Consider the following 16255-nt stretch of genomic DNA (forward strand, 5'->3'; position numbering starts at 1 on the left):
ATAGGCTTTGCTCAGAGCGCTGCTATGACTGCAAAACCAAATAAATGTTTAATCGTCTCGTTGTGTACATATACACAACAAATTGATGGATTACTAGTTTTAAAAGACAACAAAACAAAAAAATATTACAAAATCTCAACGTTATTAGTTATTACAATTTGAGATTTAATACATTTTGTTTTTTTTTACAGATTTTAGAAGGGATCATAGAAGTGGACAAGATTTGTTTTCGCGGGCCATGTAAAATGATGTGGTGGGCTGGATCTGGCCCCTAGGTCTTGAGTTTGACACCTATGATTTTGAGTTTTCAATTAACCTAACATGCATGTTTTGGAGAGGAAGCCGACGTACTCAGAAACACACACAAGAAAACACAAACTTCACAGGCCAGAGCCAACGTTCGAACCCCGAGGTGCTAACCTCCACCAGTGTATTATATCATTTTTTGTTTTCCTATCACATTTTCTTTGGCACACAGTAATTGTATTGTCAACCAATAGCAAAAATTGTGACAATATTAGAACAGCAGGACTTAATTTATAGGAGAAATATAAACAAACACGTTTTGCTAACTTCAGTGTTGTATAATAGCTAGACAAGTGTCCTGTCATGTCCCAGATAAGACATTTGCGTTGGAGAAATTTAAACGCAGAATTTATGGTTTATGGTTTGGCCTATCAAAAGCTAAAAAGCCTAAAGATAGCGCCCCCGTCTGGCGATTATTTTTATTTTTATTTTTTAAATTTTGTGCGGCACATTTACCTAATTAGTTTAAAAAAAATCACCAAGTCGACTAGATTTCTTTAATGAATGAAATGTTATCTATCTCACAAACTATCACATTCAGAACCTTGGGATTGTTGTTTTTATTTTATGGCATCATCACAATTTCCCAATACAGTAATTGCTTAACTGCATGGTTGCCTTTCAGGCTAAACGATGTATTTTAATGATGCAGTATTTCTTGTGGTGTGAAAGTATTTCAAGTATTTAGTATTTCAGGTTCTTGCACGGCCGGTAAAATATTTTATTTTGAAATTAACACAATGAGACGTCAGGGATTAAAGCTTTTATTTTGTAATCAGCGTTATGATTTCCGATTCCGACTCAAGGTCGGCCATTAACGACTGTGTAGTGTAAACTCCATGGTTGTTTATAGCTGCCTTTTTAAAGTTCTCGGTACTTGGTCTGATGTAAATATTACAACCTTGACGAGTTAAACTTGGCTCACGCTTAATGGTAGGGAAGAACAATGGTGTCTGTTCCGGTGTGGCTTTTTTGCTCAAAATCAATGTTTGTTGCCAGCTTCGCAGTTAGCTCAACGTAAACGAGTCAAGGATTTATCTCAAACGTGCTACCATGCCTCGGAGAAAGAAAAACGAACAGAGCCCGAGCAGAGTCCCTGGCGGGCTGCCTACCGGGGAAAACTTCGGTCTCGGACCACTTCAGGGTTACGAAGTCGAATCGGTGTCCAACTTGTCACCCAGCAAAAGAGACTCCGACAAGCAGAAAATCACCCAAAAGATGCAAGAGATATTCTCCCATTTGGACCCCGAAGTTATCCACATCGTGCTGTCTGAAGCTGATTTTAAAGGTACAACTTATAATTGCTAGGAGTTTAAGCACTAATGCCTTGTAAATCACGAAAACAAACACTAATAATAGTAGCGTTCTATTGTACTCTTGATATTGATTTATTACAGTATTAGTATTATTCGACTTGAGACATAAAATCAGCCATTTGAACAAGACTGTAAATATTTTTATTATTTTGACCGGCAACTCTCCCGCTAGCACTAGTTTGCCGTGAATGGCTCTGATTGGTCAATCGCTGGACGGTCTCGCACTGGGCGTGCGTGGCTCCTGCCTCGCTTCAGCCCCTTCTGTCTTTTCACGATTTTTTTTTTTTTTTTTTTCACCGAATATAGTCTGTTCTCGGCATTACCAGCCTAACCATAACAATCAATAAATTGTAGAACAAAAAAATAAAACAAATGTACAGAGCGAGATTTGAACCCTTGACCCCGCACTTTCATGGCGACTGCCTTAACCATTTTGCGAAGATCTAGCACATATTCAATGGCGCAAAATTTGTACTTTCGCACGATTCACGGCAAAATAGTGCTAGGTGGCGAGTTTCCGTAACGGCAAAATATCCACTTTGTATTAAAAATGTAGAAATGACTAACACGAAATCACTAACATAAATGTACAGTATGTGAATTTGGGCACTTACTGACCTTGAGAAAAAATAGCAATATATTATTTTGACCATTAATGAGCTATTTTCTATGGGCTTGGCCATTTCTCAGTGTTCTGCACTCTGATTGGGTCTAACTCAAGTGCCTCTGCTTGTCCTCTCCATTTGCCTCAGTTGCAATTGACAAGCAATCATTTCACCACAATCCAGATTTTTCTTCTTTTTATGCCAGTCCCCATATTAAACTTTTAATGCTGTTAATTTAAGTGGTAAAATTGCAATAAATAGGATAAACTAACTTGAGTTTCTTTGTTGTAGTGGAAAATGCCGTGGATTCCTTGTTGGAACTGTCAATTGCTGCTGAACTCGCAGCCCCCGTTCATTCTCCAGTGTCTGGATTTGAGAGCACTGCCGCGGCCCTGCTTAGTCCTCGCCATGTTTCTCAACCTATACATGATCCTAATTCTTCTGTAGCGTCAGATCAACTCTCCTCTCCATTGTCTAGTAGTCGCCTGACGGAAGAGTTGGACCTTCAAGTTGATCAGGAGCTACAAAACCTGACTGCGCAACAGGAAGATCGGATTAATAGCCAGTGTTTGTCTGCTGACATGACACTTTCCTCGTTACCTCCACCACAGTTTACAGAGCAGGTCTTCCCTGAGCTACTTCAGTCTAACCAGGAGCCTCAGTATGGGTGGGGCGCTGCTGGGCGGCCATGTCTTGAGGGAGGCTTGGCGCATTCTGAAGCCCCCTTGCCAATTGATGGGCTCAGCACTTGGGAACGTGGCAGCGGGGACGGTCAGAAATCGATTGTAGATTTCACACATCTACTGGCAGAAGAGTCAAAGCCTCAGTTGGATCTAGTAGCTTCAGGGCGTCCCTCTGCCTTTCAGTTGTATAAAAAGAATGAGTCATCCCAAAAGCTTTTCCAAGAGACTGGCCCCACGCCCTCTGGAAATGCAGATGGAGGAACTAGTTCTCAAGTGACCACAACATCGTGGAACCTTCATTCATCTGCTTTCTCTCCCTCTTTACAAGCAAACCAAAGACCATGCTTTATCACCCCTGTTGCACCTTCACACCGTCCAATTGGAAATCCCTCTCCCTGGGGAGGCCAGTTCAGCCAAGCACCTCTTCGACATTGTTCTACGATTCCCAAATCCTGGGCTACGGCTCCAGTTGCACATAATCCAGGTGGAATTGCACCTGCTCGGTCTAGCAGGCTTCATTTGGAAGGGAAGGTGCTCGTGTTGCTACGTGGTCCGCCCGGATGTGGGAAATCCACTTTGGCTCGGTACGAAATTAACAACATCACCAACAGTGCTTAAGAAATGTACAGGATAAGTTTTTGTCACAGCTTTCCAAAACGTACAGGACTGGTAGTTACCAAAATGTGTTGACATTTCTGTAATGTTTAACTTAAAAAAAACAACAATGCAGTTTGCTTTAACTTGTGAGCAAAAAATTGAAGGATATCCAGTGAGCCTGATGAAATTTGTGTATGAAAATATTAATTCCCTTTGAAATTTGATATTTGTGTTAAAAATGGTTACAGGAGACTGTACTTAAGTACTTCATGCTGCTGGATAGTGGATAGTCTCTGAGGCTGTTGGATGGATGGCCGTGGTCTGATAAATTTGTGTAAACAGTTGTTCACACAATGTCTTTATTCATCTCTGCAGAGCTCTTGTAGAACATAACCCAGGTGGAATTGCACTAAGCACTGATGACTACTTCACTCGTGAAGGACAGTATCACTTTGATCCTACTACTTTGGGGGAAGCTCATGAGTGGAACCACAAGAGAGGTAAACACAGATGTAGGGCTGCAACTAACAATTATTTTAAACATTGATTAATCTGTCAATGATTTTGTATATGAATTAGATTTACAAAATAATTGTTTTAAATTTCCATCCATTTATTGAAAAACAGTACATTTCAAATTGATAGTGGAGAGAGAAATTTTTTTTTTTATTCCTGCCTTTTTTTGGTCCGCAATGTCAGAAAATTTGAAAACATTTTGAGGATTTGCACACCTAAATTAGAAAAGATCTTTAATCGAGGAGTCGAATATCAAAATGTACTTGTTAATCATTTAGTTCTCGATTATTCATTGAACCTCTACACAAATGTACTGTACCAGATAGTTGACATTAAACGCGATGTAGCAGTCATAACTCTATTTTAATTACTGAAAGATTGCTTAATTTGTTATTTCACCTTCACCCAATAGCCAAAGAAGCTTTTGAGAGAGGTGCTAACCCCATCATAATTGACAATACAAACATGCAAGGCTGGGAGATGAAGCCCTATGTGGCCCAGGTCAGTCATCTGCTTCAATGCCTTTGCTAAAATGACCACTTCTTGCTCTTGTATTCAACACTGTATTATCATACTTTTTTAATGGTGCTTCTGGAAAAATGGTCATGTTGTATATTGATTTGATGGATTCTACTTGTTAGGCATTGAAACACAATTACAAAGTGCTGTTTCGTGAGCCGGATACTTGGTGGAAGAACAAGCCCAGAGAGCTAGAGAGGTGAGCAAAACATTATGTATAAACTTTCTTTCAAGATTGGTGAAATGTCACTTGTCAACACAGAAATGCAATTGAATCCTTGTTTTTATGTTTGGTGTCTTTGTGTTTGTGCCTCTGTGCAGACGCAGCAAACACTGCATACCTGTGGAAACAATTCGGCGCATGCTGAATGGCTACGAGCACTATGTAACAGTCGTGTCCATCATGGGTGCGATAATGCCTGAGTTGAAACAGCGCCTTCACTTGGACAACAGAAACATACAGTAAGTGTGATTCACAAACAGCAGGATCAGTCTTGGCAATGACAATAACATTATGCACTTCAAGCTTTGCTTGTAGTTTTTTTCTTCTTCTCGGATTCAATTGGTTTACCACAATATAACTATTTTTCCTCAAATATTGTTCACAAACCAGTCTAAATCTGTGATCGTGACCACTTCTCCTTTGCTGAGATAATCCATCCCACCTCACAGGCGTGCCGTATCAAGATGCTGATTAGACACCATGATTAGTGCACAGGTGTGCCTTAGACTTCCCAGAATAAAAGGCCACTCTGAAAGATGCAGTTGTTTTATTGGGTCAGTACTGACTGGTTTTCCGAGTGCCCAGACCACTAAGGCTTTCTGAGTCACCAGACACCCCCTCCCCCAATAAAACAAAATTGCACCTTTCAAAGTGGCCTTATTGTGGGCAGTCTAAGGCACACCTGTGCACTAATCATGATGTCTAATGAGCATCTTGATATTGCACACCTGTGAGGTGCGGCGGATTATCTCGGCAAATGAGAAGTGCTCACTATCACAGATTTAGATTGGTTTGTGAACAATATTTGAGAGAAATGGTGATATTGTGTATGTGGTAACAGTTTTAGATCTTTGAGATCATGTCATAAAAAAATGGGAGCAAAAACAAAATTGTTGCATTTATATTTTTGTTGAGTATAAATTAGCACCATGTCTCTGGAACTGTTTAATGCGATTGACTCCTTGATTGTCTTCCATCAGGCTTCTTGGTTAGCATACGGAAAACAATGTCAAACTGATTCTGTTGATGTTGACTAGTAGTGGGAATAAAACTCACTCATCACATTAAAAAAATGCTTGGAGGGGTCAGAATGGGCACTAATGAGCGATCAAATAGCTAAGTTAGCTGTAATATTTGGCACCTATCCAATACCGTGTTAATACTGGGCCAATATCGCCATTTTGATAATTTTGTTAATGCATCAGGAAATTGTTAAACCTGAATACATTTTCATGGCCTTACCTTACCGTATATATATACATCATTTCTTCTTTCCTCCCTCAGGTGTGTGACTCCTGAAGCAAAATGTCCCGACCTTGTCAGTGAACCTGGACTGATAGACAGACGTAAGAGTTCCCAGCCTCATCTCTTTTCCTCTCTTCCTGATGTGTCATTTATTGATCATCCCAGTGAGGTGCGCAAGTTGGAAGATGACAACTACAAATCAATAGATTCACTTGATTTCCAGCCAACTGGAAGACCCTCAGAACAATTCCACAAGGATGATAACCTGGATTTGGGGGCTTTGGATTCTGAGCTGGATGCCCTAAACCAACCTGGTGGAGAACAGGGGATACCTGATTGCATTGTGGAATCAGTGATGAACGAAGACCCCCGCAGTAATGAACTCCCAGTGGCCTTCTCCGAGTCTATTAAACAAAGGGTGTCAAGAAAAAGACCAACTAGGAAGCTTGATTCCACAGATCTGGTCAAAGATCTGATGAAGTCAGATGGCTTGGCAACCGAGAAAGAACAGATGAACAATGAAGCGACTTCAGTGGTAGGTAGGCAAGAGGGAGAGATGTCCAAGATGTTGCATTTTGTAGACGACTGGCCTTCTGAAGGGCCTCTTGAGCAGCGCCAGGTTAGGAGAAACCAAAACTCTGAAGACAGCAATGGAAGTGAAGACAGATGGGAGTCAAAAGAAGTCACCAATGACACAGGCAAAGTGCAGTTTGGAGCTAATCTGACTGAATTCCAGAAACTTCTTGATCTCATTCAGACTGGTGTAGTTACTTGCCAGTCTGGTTCTTCTTGTTCTTCACCTGCTTCTATTTGCCAAGGGCAAACTTTTTACACAGATAACAAGATTGAAGAATCCCTCGGCTGTAGGTCTGAGAAAGAGGAAAAAGACCAGAAAACGAACACAGAGAACAATGGCAGGGTTGATTTACCGGATTGTGTGTTAGACTGGAAAGCTGTGGAATCTTCCAAGGATAATGGTGAGATTTTAAAAAGTGAAAATGAAACGAGTACAAGCACAGTTTTAGACATGGGTTGTGAAACAGAACCAGACACTGCTGCAGATACCCCAGAGCCAAAAGAAAGCTGTGGCACTGAGCATGAGTATGGTATAGAGTTGCTGTCTACGGACACGAAAACATGCAAAGAGCAGATAGACCGTGAAGTGACAGTGCAGCACAAAAGCGGACATTCTCTTGAAGGCACTGACCCTTTGGAACCGGAGAGTTGTGTTCTTGGATGCAGTCAAGAGCGAAAGCAGCGTCAGGGTCGCAGATCAGGGAAGCAGTGCAAGCTAGCCCTCACCTTCACTCAGAACTGTCTGACGACTCCTCCAAAAACACTTGAATGTACCAATAGCATATCACAAAAGGTTGACATTTGTCAAAATACCATCACCACACACCCTGACTGTGAGACCAGCCTCAGTCCTGAACCAGACTTGTGCACCAAGTTAAAAAAAGAGATTCTTCTGCGTACTGACTCAGCCTTCTCTTCGGATAGAGGTTGTTCCACCCAGACTGAACCGCAGGACTTTGCCCTTCTTTGGCGTCTTAATCGTCAAGATGGCCCAGCAGATTCTGTTGTCGCTGCCTGCAACTACAGCAGCGACATCACAATCCTATGTGGTGCCTCCTCACGATTCGTGCCGGAGGTTGCATCGGCAGTTTCTGCTGCTGTTGCAGTTCACCCATCCAGTCTCAATACAGTACCATACCGCATGGCGCACGAGAAAAGCACACAGGTGGAGGACAAAGAATTTGCGGCAGCTCAAAGCCGCCTTGAGAGTCTGACCATCCTCAGTCGTCATTTTAAACTAGTGAGTTTGGATACACTGGAGGACTTATATGACAAATGCCACCAGGACATGGAATGGACAACCAACCTGTTACTAGATTCTGGAGAAAGCCTTTTCAGAGACGACGATGTTTTGGAGGATTTGCATGAGGAGGAAGCTGTTAAAGTTGAACAGGGCTCACTTGAAGCCATGTTGGCTGATGAACTTCCTTATGCAGAGCCGACTGCTGTTGCAGATGTGCATCAACAATCCGCAAATGAGGTAGTTCGCAAAATTGGTGGGACTTCCGGTACTGACTCGACAGCATTTGGTAGCACAGCTTCTCCAGTCCGAAACAAAACGCAGCTAGATACACATCCACACACATTAACAACTAATCCTAGCCTGCTTACCGATGATGATGACATGGAATACAAAGCAATAATCGAGGAGTTAAGTTTTGCGACTCCTGATGAGATTGCCAGTTTGGAAGAGGTCAACCGGCTTCTGCAGGCTGAGCTGGAAGAGTTGGAGCGAGAAGAAAGACAAAAGAAAAACACTAGGAGTGCCATTGGAAATAGAGGCTGCCAAGTTCTGAACATTGCCAGTGTGGAGCTAAAACTACCCACTGAGCTGGCTCTGCAACTAACGGAACTGTTTGGACCTGTGGGAGTTGAACCAGGTAACAATGCAAATTACAAATTTTACACTAATCAATGCTTAAATTCACACACTTTTTATGATATACTACGCATGTGTCACAATTTTTAGGTAACTGCTCCTCTGAAGACTATGCAGTGCAGATGGATATGAACCTGGCTAAACTTCTTCACCAGAAGTGGAAAGAATCTATCCAGGTGAACAGCAAACATTTGCAAATAACCAATAGAAGCAATAGTTGTCCAGCTACAAAATCGACCCTATTTTTTGTGTCTCAATCTGAGTTGAAAAATGCACGTTAAGCCTGTTGTTTCTTCATAGGAACGCCAGCGACAAGCAACTCTTTCCAGCCAACTGCTTCTGGACAGTGAGTGAAACACGCTAATGGAGTTGAACAGGGGGGGTGCGAGCACACAGGGCGGAGTCAGCCCGTTGGGGGTGGAATTGTGGTCCAATGAAAAAGCGGCTTGACAGTGTAGAGGCAATTTAAAGTCTTCAGTTAACCTAAAATGCATTGATGAGTGGAACAAAAAAAAACAACATGGAGCAAAACTGATTACTTTTATGGTTGATTTCAAATTACCAAGGCACTTGTCAAAAAACCTAATGCCTATTAAAACATACAAGTCACAGTATGAATATGCAGTGGAAGGCTCCTATTTATTGATTTAAAATCCATGTGGTGCCCTAAAAAGAAAATACTTTGTTCAAACCCAAATCCCAAAAAGTTGGGACACTGTACAAATTGTGAATAAAAACTGAATGCAATGATGTGGAAGTGCCAAATTTTCAACATTTTATTCTGAATAGAACATAGATGACAGGTCAAAAGTTTAAACTGAGAAAATGTATAATTGTAATGGGAAAATATGTTGATTTTAAATTACATGGTGTCAACAAATCTCCCAAAAGTTGGGACAGGTAGTAATAAGAGGCTGGAAAAGTCAATTGCACTTATAACGAACAGCTGGAAGACCAATTACCACTAATGAGATGCATTGGCATCATTGAGTATAAAAAGAGCTTCTCAGAGTGGCGGTGTCTTTAAGAAGCGAAGATGGGTAGATGATCACCAATTCCCACAATGCTGCACAGAAAGATAGTGGAGGAATACCAGTAAGGTTTTTCCCAGTGGAAAATTGAAAAGAGTTTGAAATTATCATCATATGCAGTGCATAACATCATCCATCATCCAAAGATTCAGAGAATCTGGAACAATTTCTGTGCGTAAGGATCAAGGCCGAAAACCTATACTGGATGCCCTTGATCTTCGGGCCCTTAAACGGCACTGCACCGCAAAAAGGAATGCTTACTGTAAGGGAAATCACAGAAAGGGCCCAGCAATACTTCCAGAAAACATTGTTGGTGAACACAATCCACCGTGCCATCCGCAGTTTTGCATCTGAAACTCTACAGTACAAAGATTATTTAAAATGGAGTGTGGCAAAGTGGTAAACTGTTCTGTGGTCAGACGAATCACGATTCCAAGTTTTTTTTGGAAAACTGGGACGTCATGTCATACAGACTAAAGAGGACAAGGACAACCCAAGTTGTTATCAGCGCTCAGTTCAGAAGCCTGCATCTGTGATGGTATGGGGTTGCATGACTGCGTGTGGCATGGGCAGCTTGCACATCTAGAAAAGCATCGTCAATGCTGAAAGGTATATTCAGGTTCTAGAACAACATATGCTCCCATCCAGACGTTGTCTCTTTCAGATAAGACCTTGCATTTTTCAACATGATAATGTCAGACCACATGCAGCATCAATTACAACATCATGGCTGTGCTTAGGAAAATAATCAGGATATTGAAATGGACAGCCTACAGTCCAGGTCTTTCACCTATAGAGAACTTTTGGTGCATCATAAAGAGGAAGGTGCAACAAATAAGGCCCAAGACAGCTGACCAATTAGAGGCCTGTATTAGACAAGAATGGGACAACATTCCTTTTTCTAAACTTGACAAACTTGTATCCTCGGTCCCCAGACGTTTGCAGACTGTTGTAAGAAGAAGAGAGGAGGCCTCACAGTGGTGAAAATGGCCATGTCCCAACTTTTTTTTTTAGATATGTTGACACCACGGAATTTAAAATCAACATATTTTGCCTTTTAAAATGATGCATTTTCCCAGTTTAAATTTTGACCTGTCATCTATGTTCTATTCAGAATAAAATGTTGACATTTGGCACTTCCAGATTATTGCATTGAGTTTTTTTTCACAAATTGTATAGTGTACCAACTTTTTGGGAATTGGGTTTGTATTTAATTAGGGTGACCAAACGTCTTCTTTTTCTTGAGATGTCCACTTTTTAAACATACCAGTACTGTTTGGGGCGCCGGGGTGATTTTACAAATTAATGATTTTTTTTTTTCATTGCACAACAAATGAGAGAGACTGAGTGCACCGTGTTGTTAGGTCTGGTAGGCCGCGGATTGCTCCGCGAGGGGTGTAGGGGAAAAAATAAATGTAGGTGTTTTGTGTGTGTGTTATTAATGTTTTATATTTAAGTATTTTGTTTTTCTGAATTAAAAAAAGTAGGTAAGCATTATAGGTACGTCACTCACTTCCTGAGTGTTCAATACAGTCTTGAGATGTCTTGGTGGCCCAGAAGCTTATTTCACTGGTAACACTTTGCACTCGCAAACCCGAGGGTGTCAGTTTGATCCCCACCCACTCCATTAAAAAAAAAAAAAAGTGTTGGGCTTAGAATATTGTTTTTTGTTTTATGTTCTACCCCTACAGATGCGGCATATGTTAAAATAGTTATAATGTACGGCATCTTTGAGTAAACTTTGAGTATCATTTAACTCATTCACTCTCAGCCATTTTCAAAGAAGCAGTGCCCTTCACTCCCGGCTGTTTTACTGGATTTTGACTGATTTTGCAAGGCCCACAGAATATTGTGTACGATTGCTATCAAATTATTGAACCTACCAAAAGAAAGATTAGAGTCTCTTCTTTCATCAGGAAAAAAAGTATATTTCTATCTGTTTCAGTTTGCAGCAATTAGCATTAGAATATAGCTAAGTTTCATCATTATTCACAAATCTATTTAGAAATGTAAGTAAATTAGCTTTTTTTCAACATGGCCCTGGTTGATTTATTTTTGCTCTGCTGCCACCTGCTGGCCGTTTGTGTAATAACTTCCATTTCTTCAACCGTTCTTTGCACTTGAGAGGCTGCATCCAAGCCTTCTGTATGTTCTAGCATAAAAAATGTATAATTACATCTTCGGGACACTTAAAACATTTAAAATAGAACATATTTATAAGTTTTTGGGAGCAAATGAGTTAAGTATCTTGAGGCCTTTTCAAGTGTCCTCTTTTTTGTGAAATGAAAATATGTTCACCTTAATTCAATGCTAAGAGGAAGTTGTACCTGCTTTAAAATAAGTATTACCAATGCTATGGTGATTATACTGATTTACATTTTAACTGATAGAAGGACAATTTTTGCACTTTTTTCCCCCACATGATTTGGTACAGTACCATGGAGTGAAACTGATATGGGCAGACCAACATCACGTTTTCCGAGGGGCAAAGATGCAGGGATGCCAGTGATGGACCACTGGAAGATCTCCCAGCCACGTGTCTTTCTCCGCGACATTATAAAAGAGGAGCTAGCGATGCAAGAGAACATGGAGAAGGCAAATACACTATGTAATTTTACACTTCTTACTGATCTCCCTTTGTGACATCCCCCTTGTCTTATTTCAGTCCAGACAAAATCAAGCTGACCTCAGCAGGCGTGATGGGGCCTCCATACTAAAAGAGGATCAGCTCTACTCCCGTTTTCCCTCCATTGACAGACTTTTTCTCCAGGATATTTTCAGGGCTCACAAGTAAGACTCAAATCTTGCTTTGAGTTTTAGCCATTTTCTTTGTCAGTCATATTCATTCGAATTAACTGTCAACCACCAATCAATGTCTTTTTTTTTTAATTACATCTGCAGCTACTGTCTCAGCCAGACGGAGCTCTATCTGAACTCATTACTAGACCAGGGACCTGTCAAGATCGTCGTCGCTCCAGAACTGCCTCAATCCGACCACCACAGAACTCCAAGCAAAGAGAGGGAAAAGGTAGTTGTTGTACACAAGCCCAAGCCAAATAGATCCTCTATATGAACAAAAGTATTGGGGCACCTGATTACTATATACACTAACTATGGAATGGGAACTTTCTACAAGATGTTGGAGTGTGTCTATGGGAGTTTTTGTCTTTTAATCCAGAAGAACATTGAGGTTGGAGGTCACTGATTTCTGACTTCGCAATTGCTGTTGTAATTAATCCAAAAGGTGTCTGATGAGGTTGAAGTTCAGGACTCCAAAGTTCTTTCATACGCAACGTATCAAACCAGCCTTTGTGTACAGGAACACGGTCATGCTGGAACAGAATAGGACCTACCCAAAACCGTTCCCACAAAATTGGAAGCATAGAATGGCTGTGTTTAACATGTAACTGACTGAGTAGGCCCTTCATATTAAATTTCAGTCAATTATGCTTTGTCCATTATATGATTTTTTTATTAAACCAGTCTGGTATTGTAAAAGTAGCCTTTCTGTCCTACTTGTATTTCCCCTGACCCTATTAATTTCTGTTTATTTTTCATCAGAAACTTCCAGACTCTGACATAGCTCACTCCCCGAATTATCAGGACATTGTCGATCCTGAGTACAAGGACTTCAGGGCTGAAGCCAATCTGCAAAGAAATCGGCAGCTCGAGAGTTTTTCCAAAGCTGCAGTAGCACACCATCAAGGACACAAAGAGGTGGCTTCATATTATGCACAACAGGTAATCTTCTCACAAAAGTTGACATGTAGGCATGAGCATAATTGAATTCATTTAGAATTGTATTTCATGTGTCAACTTGTTTGATGATTACGGGGAGTCCTCAGTTTACGATGGTACTGACATGAAGTAAGATGTTACGAAGTTACAAATGGTACACAATGAATTAATTTTAGCAGTGAGGAGTGTTATGAATGTAGTGTTAACAGATTTTGTTTTTATTATTGTACTTACATGTTGGTGTCCCACTTTTCACTGTTAAAAAAAAGAAAGAAAAAGATCCACCAACATGTAGAAGCCCCAAACATGACATGAGATTTTTTATGTGGTCACAATATAGATAAAAAATGTGGATAAAATGCTAATTTGTTGCCATGGTACAGGTATAATGTGCACTCAAAACACTAAATTGTGTGTTTCACCTTTTAAATCCGGGAGAGCGGATATGTCATTTTGTTTTGTTTTGACCAAGTCTTGGTCTCTTAGCCGATTAAATGAATCAGAATATACACGAGAGTGTGACGTGGGCCTTGTAGCATATCCTGGAATTTTATTCGAGCGTTTATGGTTGACGCTGATTCACGGGAGTTATGAAATAAATGGCGCGATTGACTATATATATATATATATATATATATATATATATATATATATATATATATAGTCAATTTTCATGCTTGTATGATGTTAATGCTCAATAAAAACGATTTAAGAAAAAAAAAAGTTGGGTCAAATGACCTAAGTAGAGGATCGGTCCATTTTTGACCCAACTGTTTTTAGAGTGTAGTTGTGTCATATAGGAGAAAATATTGTGTCACTTTTCCCTATAGGGACATTTACACGGGAAGCGGATGCGTGAAGCCAACCACCGTGCAGCAGTTCATATCTTTGAGAGGGTCAACTCCTCGCTTCTACCAAAGAACATCCTGGACCTCCATGGGCTGCACGTGGCCGAGGCCTTGCACCATCTGGGCCGCATCCTCCAGGACAAGACCGCAGGTACGTGGACTTACAGTAAACGTGAATAATAGCATGGTAGTTCAAGTTAAAAGAAGATATGAAGTTAAATGAATTTTTATGTGCACTTGTGCATGCTGCTTCTTTTCAAATGTATTCTTTTAACTTCTTGTGTGCAGACTGTGAACAAGGTCTCTGTGGACCGCAGCTCTCTGTCATCACAGGAAGAGGTAACCACAGCCAGGGGGGCGTGGCCCGCATTCGTCCTGCCGTTATAAACTACCTCAACAACAAACACTACAGGTACATACACACCAAACCACACACACATGTACACACATGCACATGTCTCTCTCGTCATCGCTCCTTTCTTCATCTTTTCTTATCTCGCAGGTTTACAGAACCAAAGCCGGGTCTATTTGTGGTCTCTTTGAAGTAATAAAAAAGACGGGAGGGTCGCATACATGTTAAAGCCGCTGCGAGGAACGACGCTAATACATTCTCACAGATCAGTATGGTACACTCTACCTCCTCCTTCTTGTGTCTTACGTTCTCCTCTCTTAAAACAGCCTAAAAAGTAATGAATATTCGTCAAACTGATGTTATTGTTGATCCTAATGAGAGTAGTTACCTTCTGTCACTATTTGACTATAGCGATGATTATTTTTATACATCTGCATACCAAGAATGTAAGAATGTTTTAATATATATATTTTTATTGTTATTATTATTTTATTTTATTTTTTATAGTGTGCCACTGCCGGCTTTACAGTTTTCTCCATGTCTTTTAAGATATATAGAATCACAAGACAACACAAATGATAAAGTAATGCTGACTGAACCACAAAAACATTCAGCTCAGGGTTGTTTATAGTTTTAGATGGTATGTTCTGTAAGTTTAACGTGTCTTACCCATCCGGTTTGTCACCGTTTTAAGGTGTAAAAGTACCAAATACTTGAGAATGAATACTGATTCTGTAATGTGTTGTAAATTTTGTGAAAAGAGGTTTGTATTTTTCGCATCCAATGTTTATTAATTGTTGAAATTGAATAGTTGTATCAAGAAATAAAACATTTAAAAAATGTTGTCATTAAAGCTTGATTTGATATCAAACTGCAAGTCTGCAACCAACAAAGTATGTGCAGGGACAACAGGAGATCAGGAGAGGAATTGGGCAACCTTTATTAGAAAATACGGTATTATTACATTTGTTTAAAACGCAAAATCACATTTTCTTGGTATATGTATTGCATCAAGATCTAAGCATCACCTATGCTTTTTAAATTGGTAAAGTAAATTATAAATGCTAACTAATGATGAAGATGATCAAAATATGTTCACAACTAGATGTCTGCCAGACTGAAAGACCTTTACTAGTAAACCAGGGCACTTCTCCCCACTTTTCTCCATTTCTACAGCTTGTCTAATTGACGGTTTCTTTGCTGTTTAAATAAATGTGTTATGTTTCCAGAATATTGCACCCCCTTCCCATCCCACCCTTCAGATTGCCGTTGTGTCATTGTTGGTGTGAAAGTGAAGTCACACAGAACTTCTCTTCCTCTGTGCCATCCTTCAGGTCCATCTTTCTAGTATCTCTTGCATTTCCTGGAATTAATAGTGTAAAGGGTTATTCTTAACTCATTCACTGTCATTGACGGCTATAGACGTCATAAATTCATTTGAACTATTTCTATTAGTTAATTATTTTTCCCACTTTTGTTAACAAGAGTATGAAAACCTAAAAATTTTTCTTCTTTGTACATTTAGAACAGATATAACATTTGTGATTAATCGTGAGTTAACTAGTGAAGTCATGCGATTTAATTACGATTATTAAAAAAAATATATATATATATATATATTGTAATTATTTTTTTCCAATTTGTAATTTTTTTTTTTTAAAGAAAAAATTATAAAAAAATTAGGGGCGTCAGGCGATTACCATTTTTAATCGTAATTAATCGCATGACTTCACTAGTTAACTCTCGATTAATCACACATTTTATATCTGTTCTAATACAATAAAAACAATTCTAGGTTTTCATACTCTTGTTAACAAAAGT

At 39.9% G+C, this 16255-nt stretch overlaps 1 protein-coding gene across 2 annotated transcripts in view; it reads left to right on the forward strand.

Annotated features, from left to right (window-relative positions):
• n4bp2 (NEDD4 binding protein 2) overlaps positions 1–15305 on the forward strand; it is a 16123-nt gene extending 818 nt beyond the window's left edge. Inside the window, exons 1-17 of one of the 2 annotated variants that reach the window (XM_086082274.1) lie at positions 1100–1239; positions 1306–1594; positions 2519–3494; positions 3883–4007; positions 4436–4524; positions 4665–4741; positions 4864–5004; positions 6050–8466; positions 8556–8641; positions 8766–8811; positions 11931–12091; positions 12162–12286; positions 12398–12524; positions 13058–13237; positions 14065–14233; positions 14371–14494; positions 14585–15305. In XM_086082274.1, coding sequence (XP_085938400.1) covers positions 1360–1594; positions 2519–3494; positions 3883–4007; positions 4436–4524; positions 4665–4741; positions 4864–5004; positions 6050–8466; positions 8556–8641; positions 8766–8811; positions 11931–12091; positions 12162–12286; positions 12398–12524; positions 13058–13237; positions 14065–14233; positions 14371–14494; positions 14585–14630 — 5124 coding nt within the window. In that variant the 5' untranslated portion in view covers positions 1100–1239; positions 1306–1359 and the 3' untranslated portion in view covers positions 14631–15305. Of the gene's footprint in view, positions 1–1099; positions 1240–1305; positions 1595–2518; positions 3495–3882; positions 4008–4435; positions 4525–4664; positions 4742–4863; positions 5005–6049; positions 8467–8555; positions 8642–8765; positions 8812–11930; positions 12092–12161; positions 12287–12397; positions 12525–13057; positions 13238–14064; positions 14234–14370; positions 14495–14584 lie in introns of those variants that run through there. The other variant, XM_086082273.1, reaches the window with a different exon arrangement.
• The last annotated feature ends 950 nt before the right edge of the window (positions 15306–16255 follow it).

The sequence above is a fragment of the Leptonotus elevatus genome, chromosome 8, assembly GCF_054856555.1.
Source record: "Leptonotus elevatus isolate MCC_2025b chromosome 8, RoL_Lele_1.0, whole genome shotgun sequence".
Classification (NCBI taxonomy): Eukaryota; Metazoa; Chordata; class Actinopteri; order Syngnathiformes; family Syngnathidae; genus Leptonotus; species Leptonotus elevatus.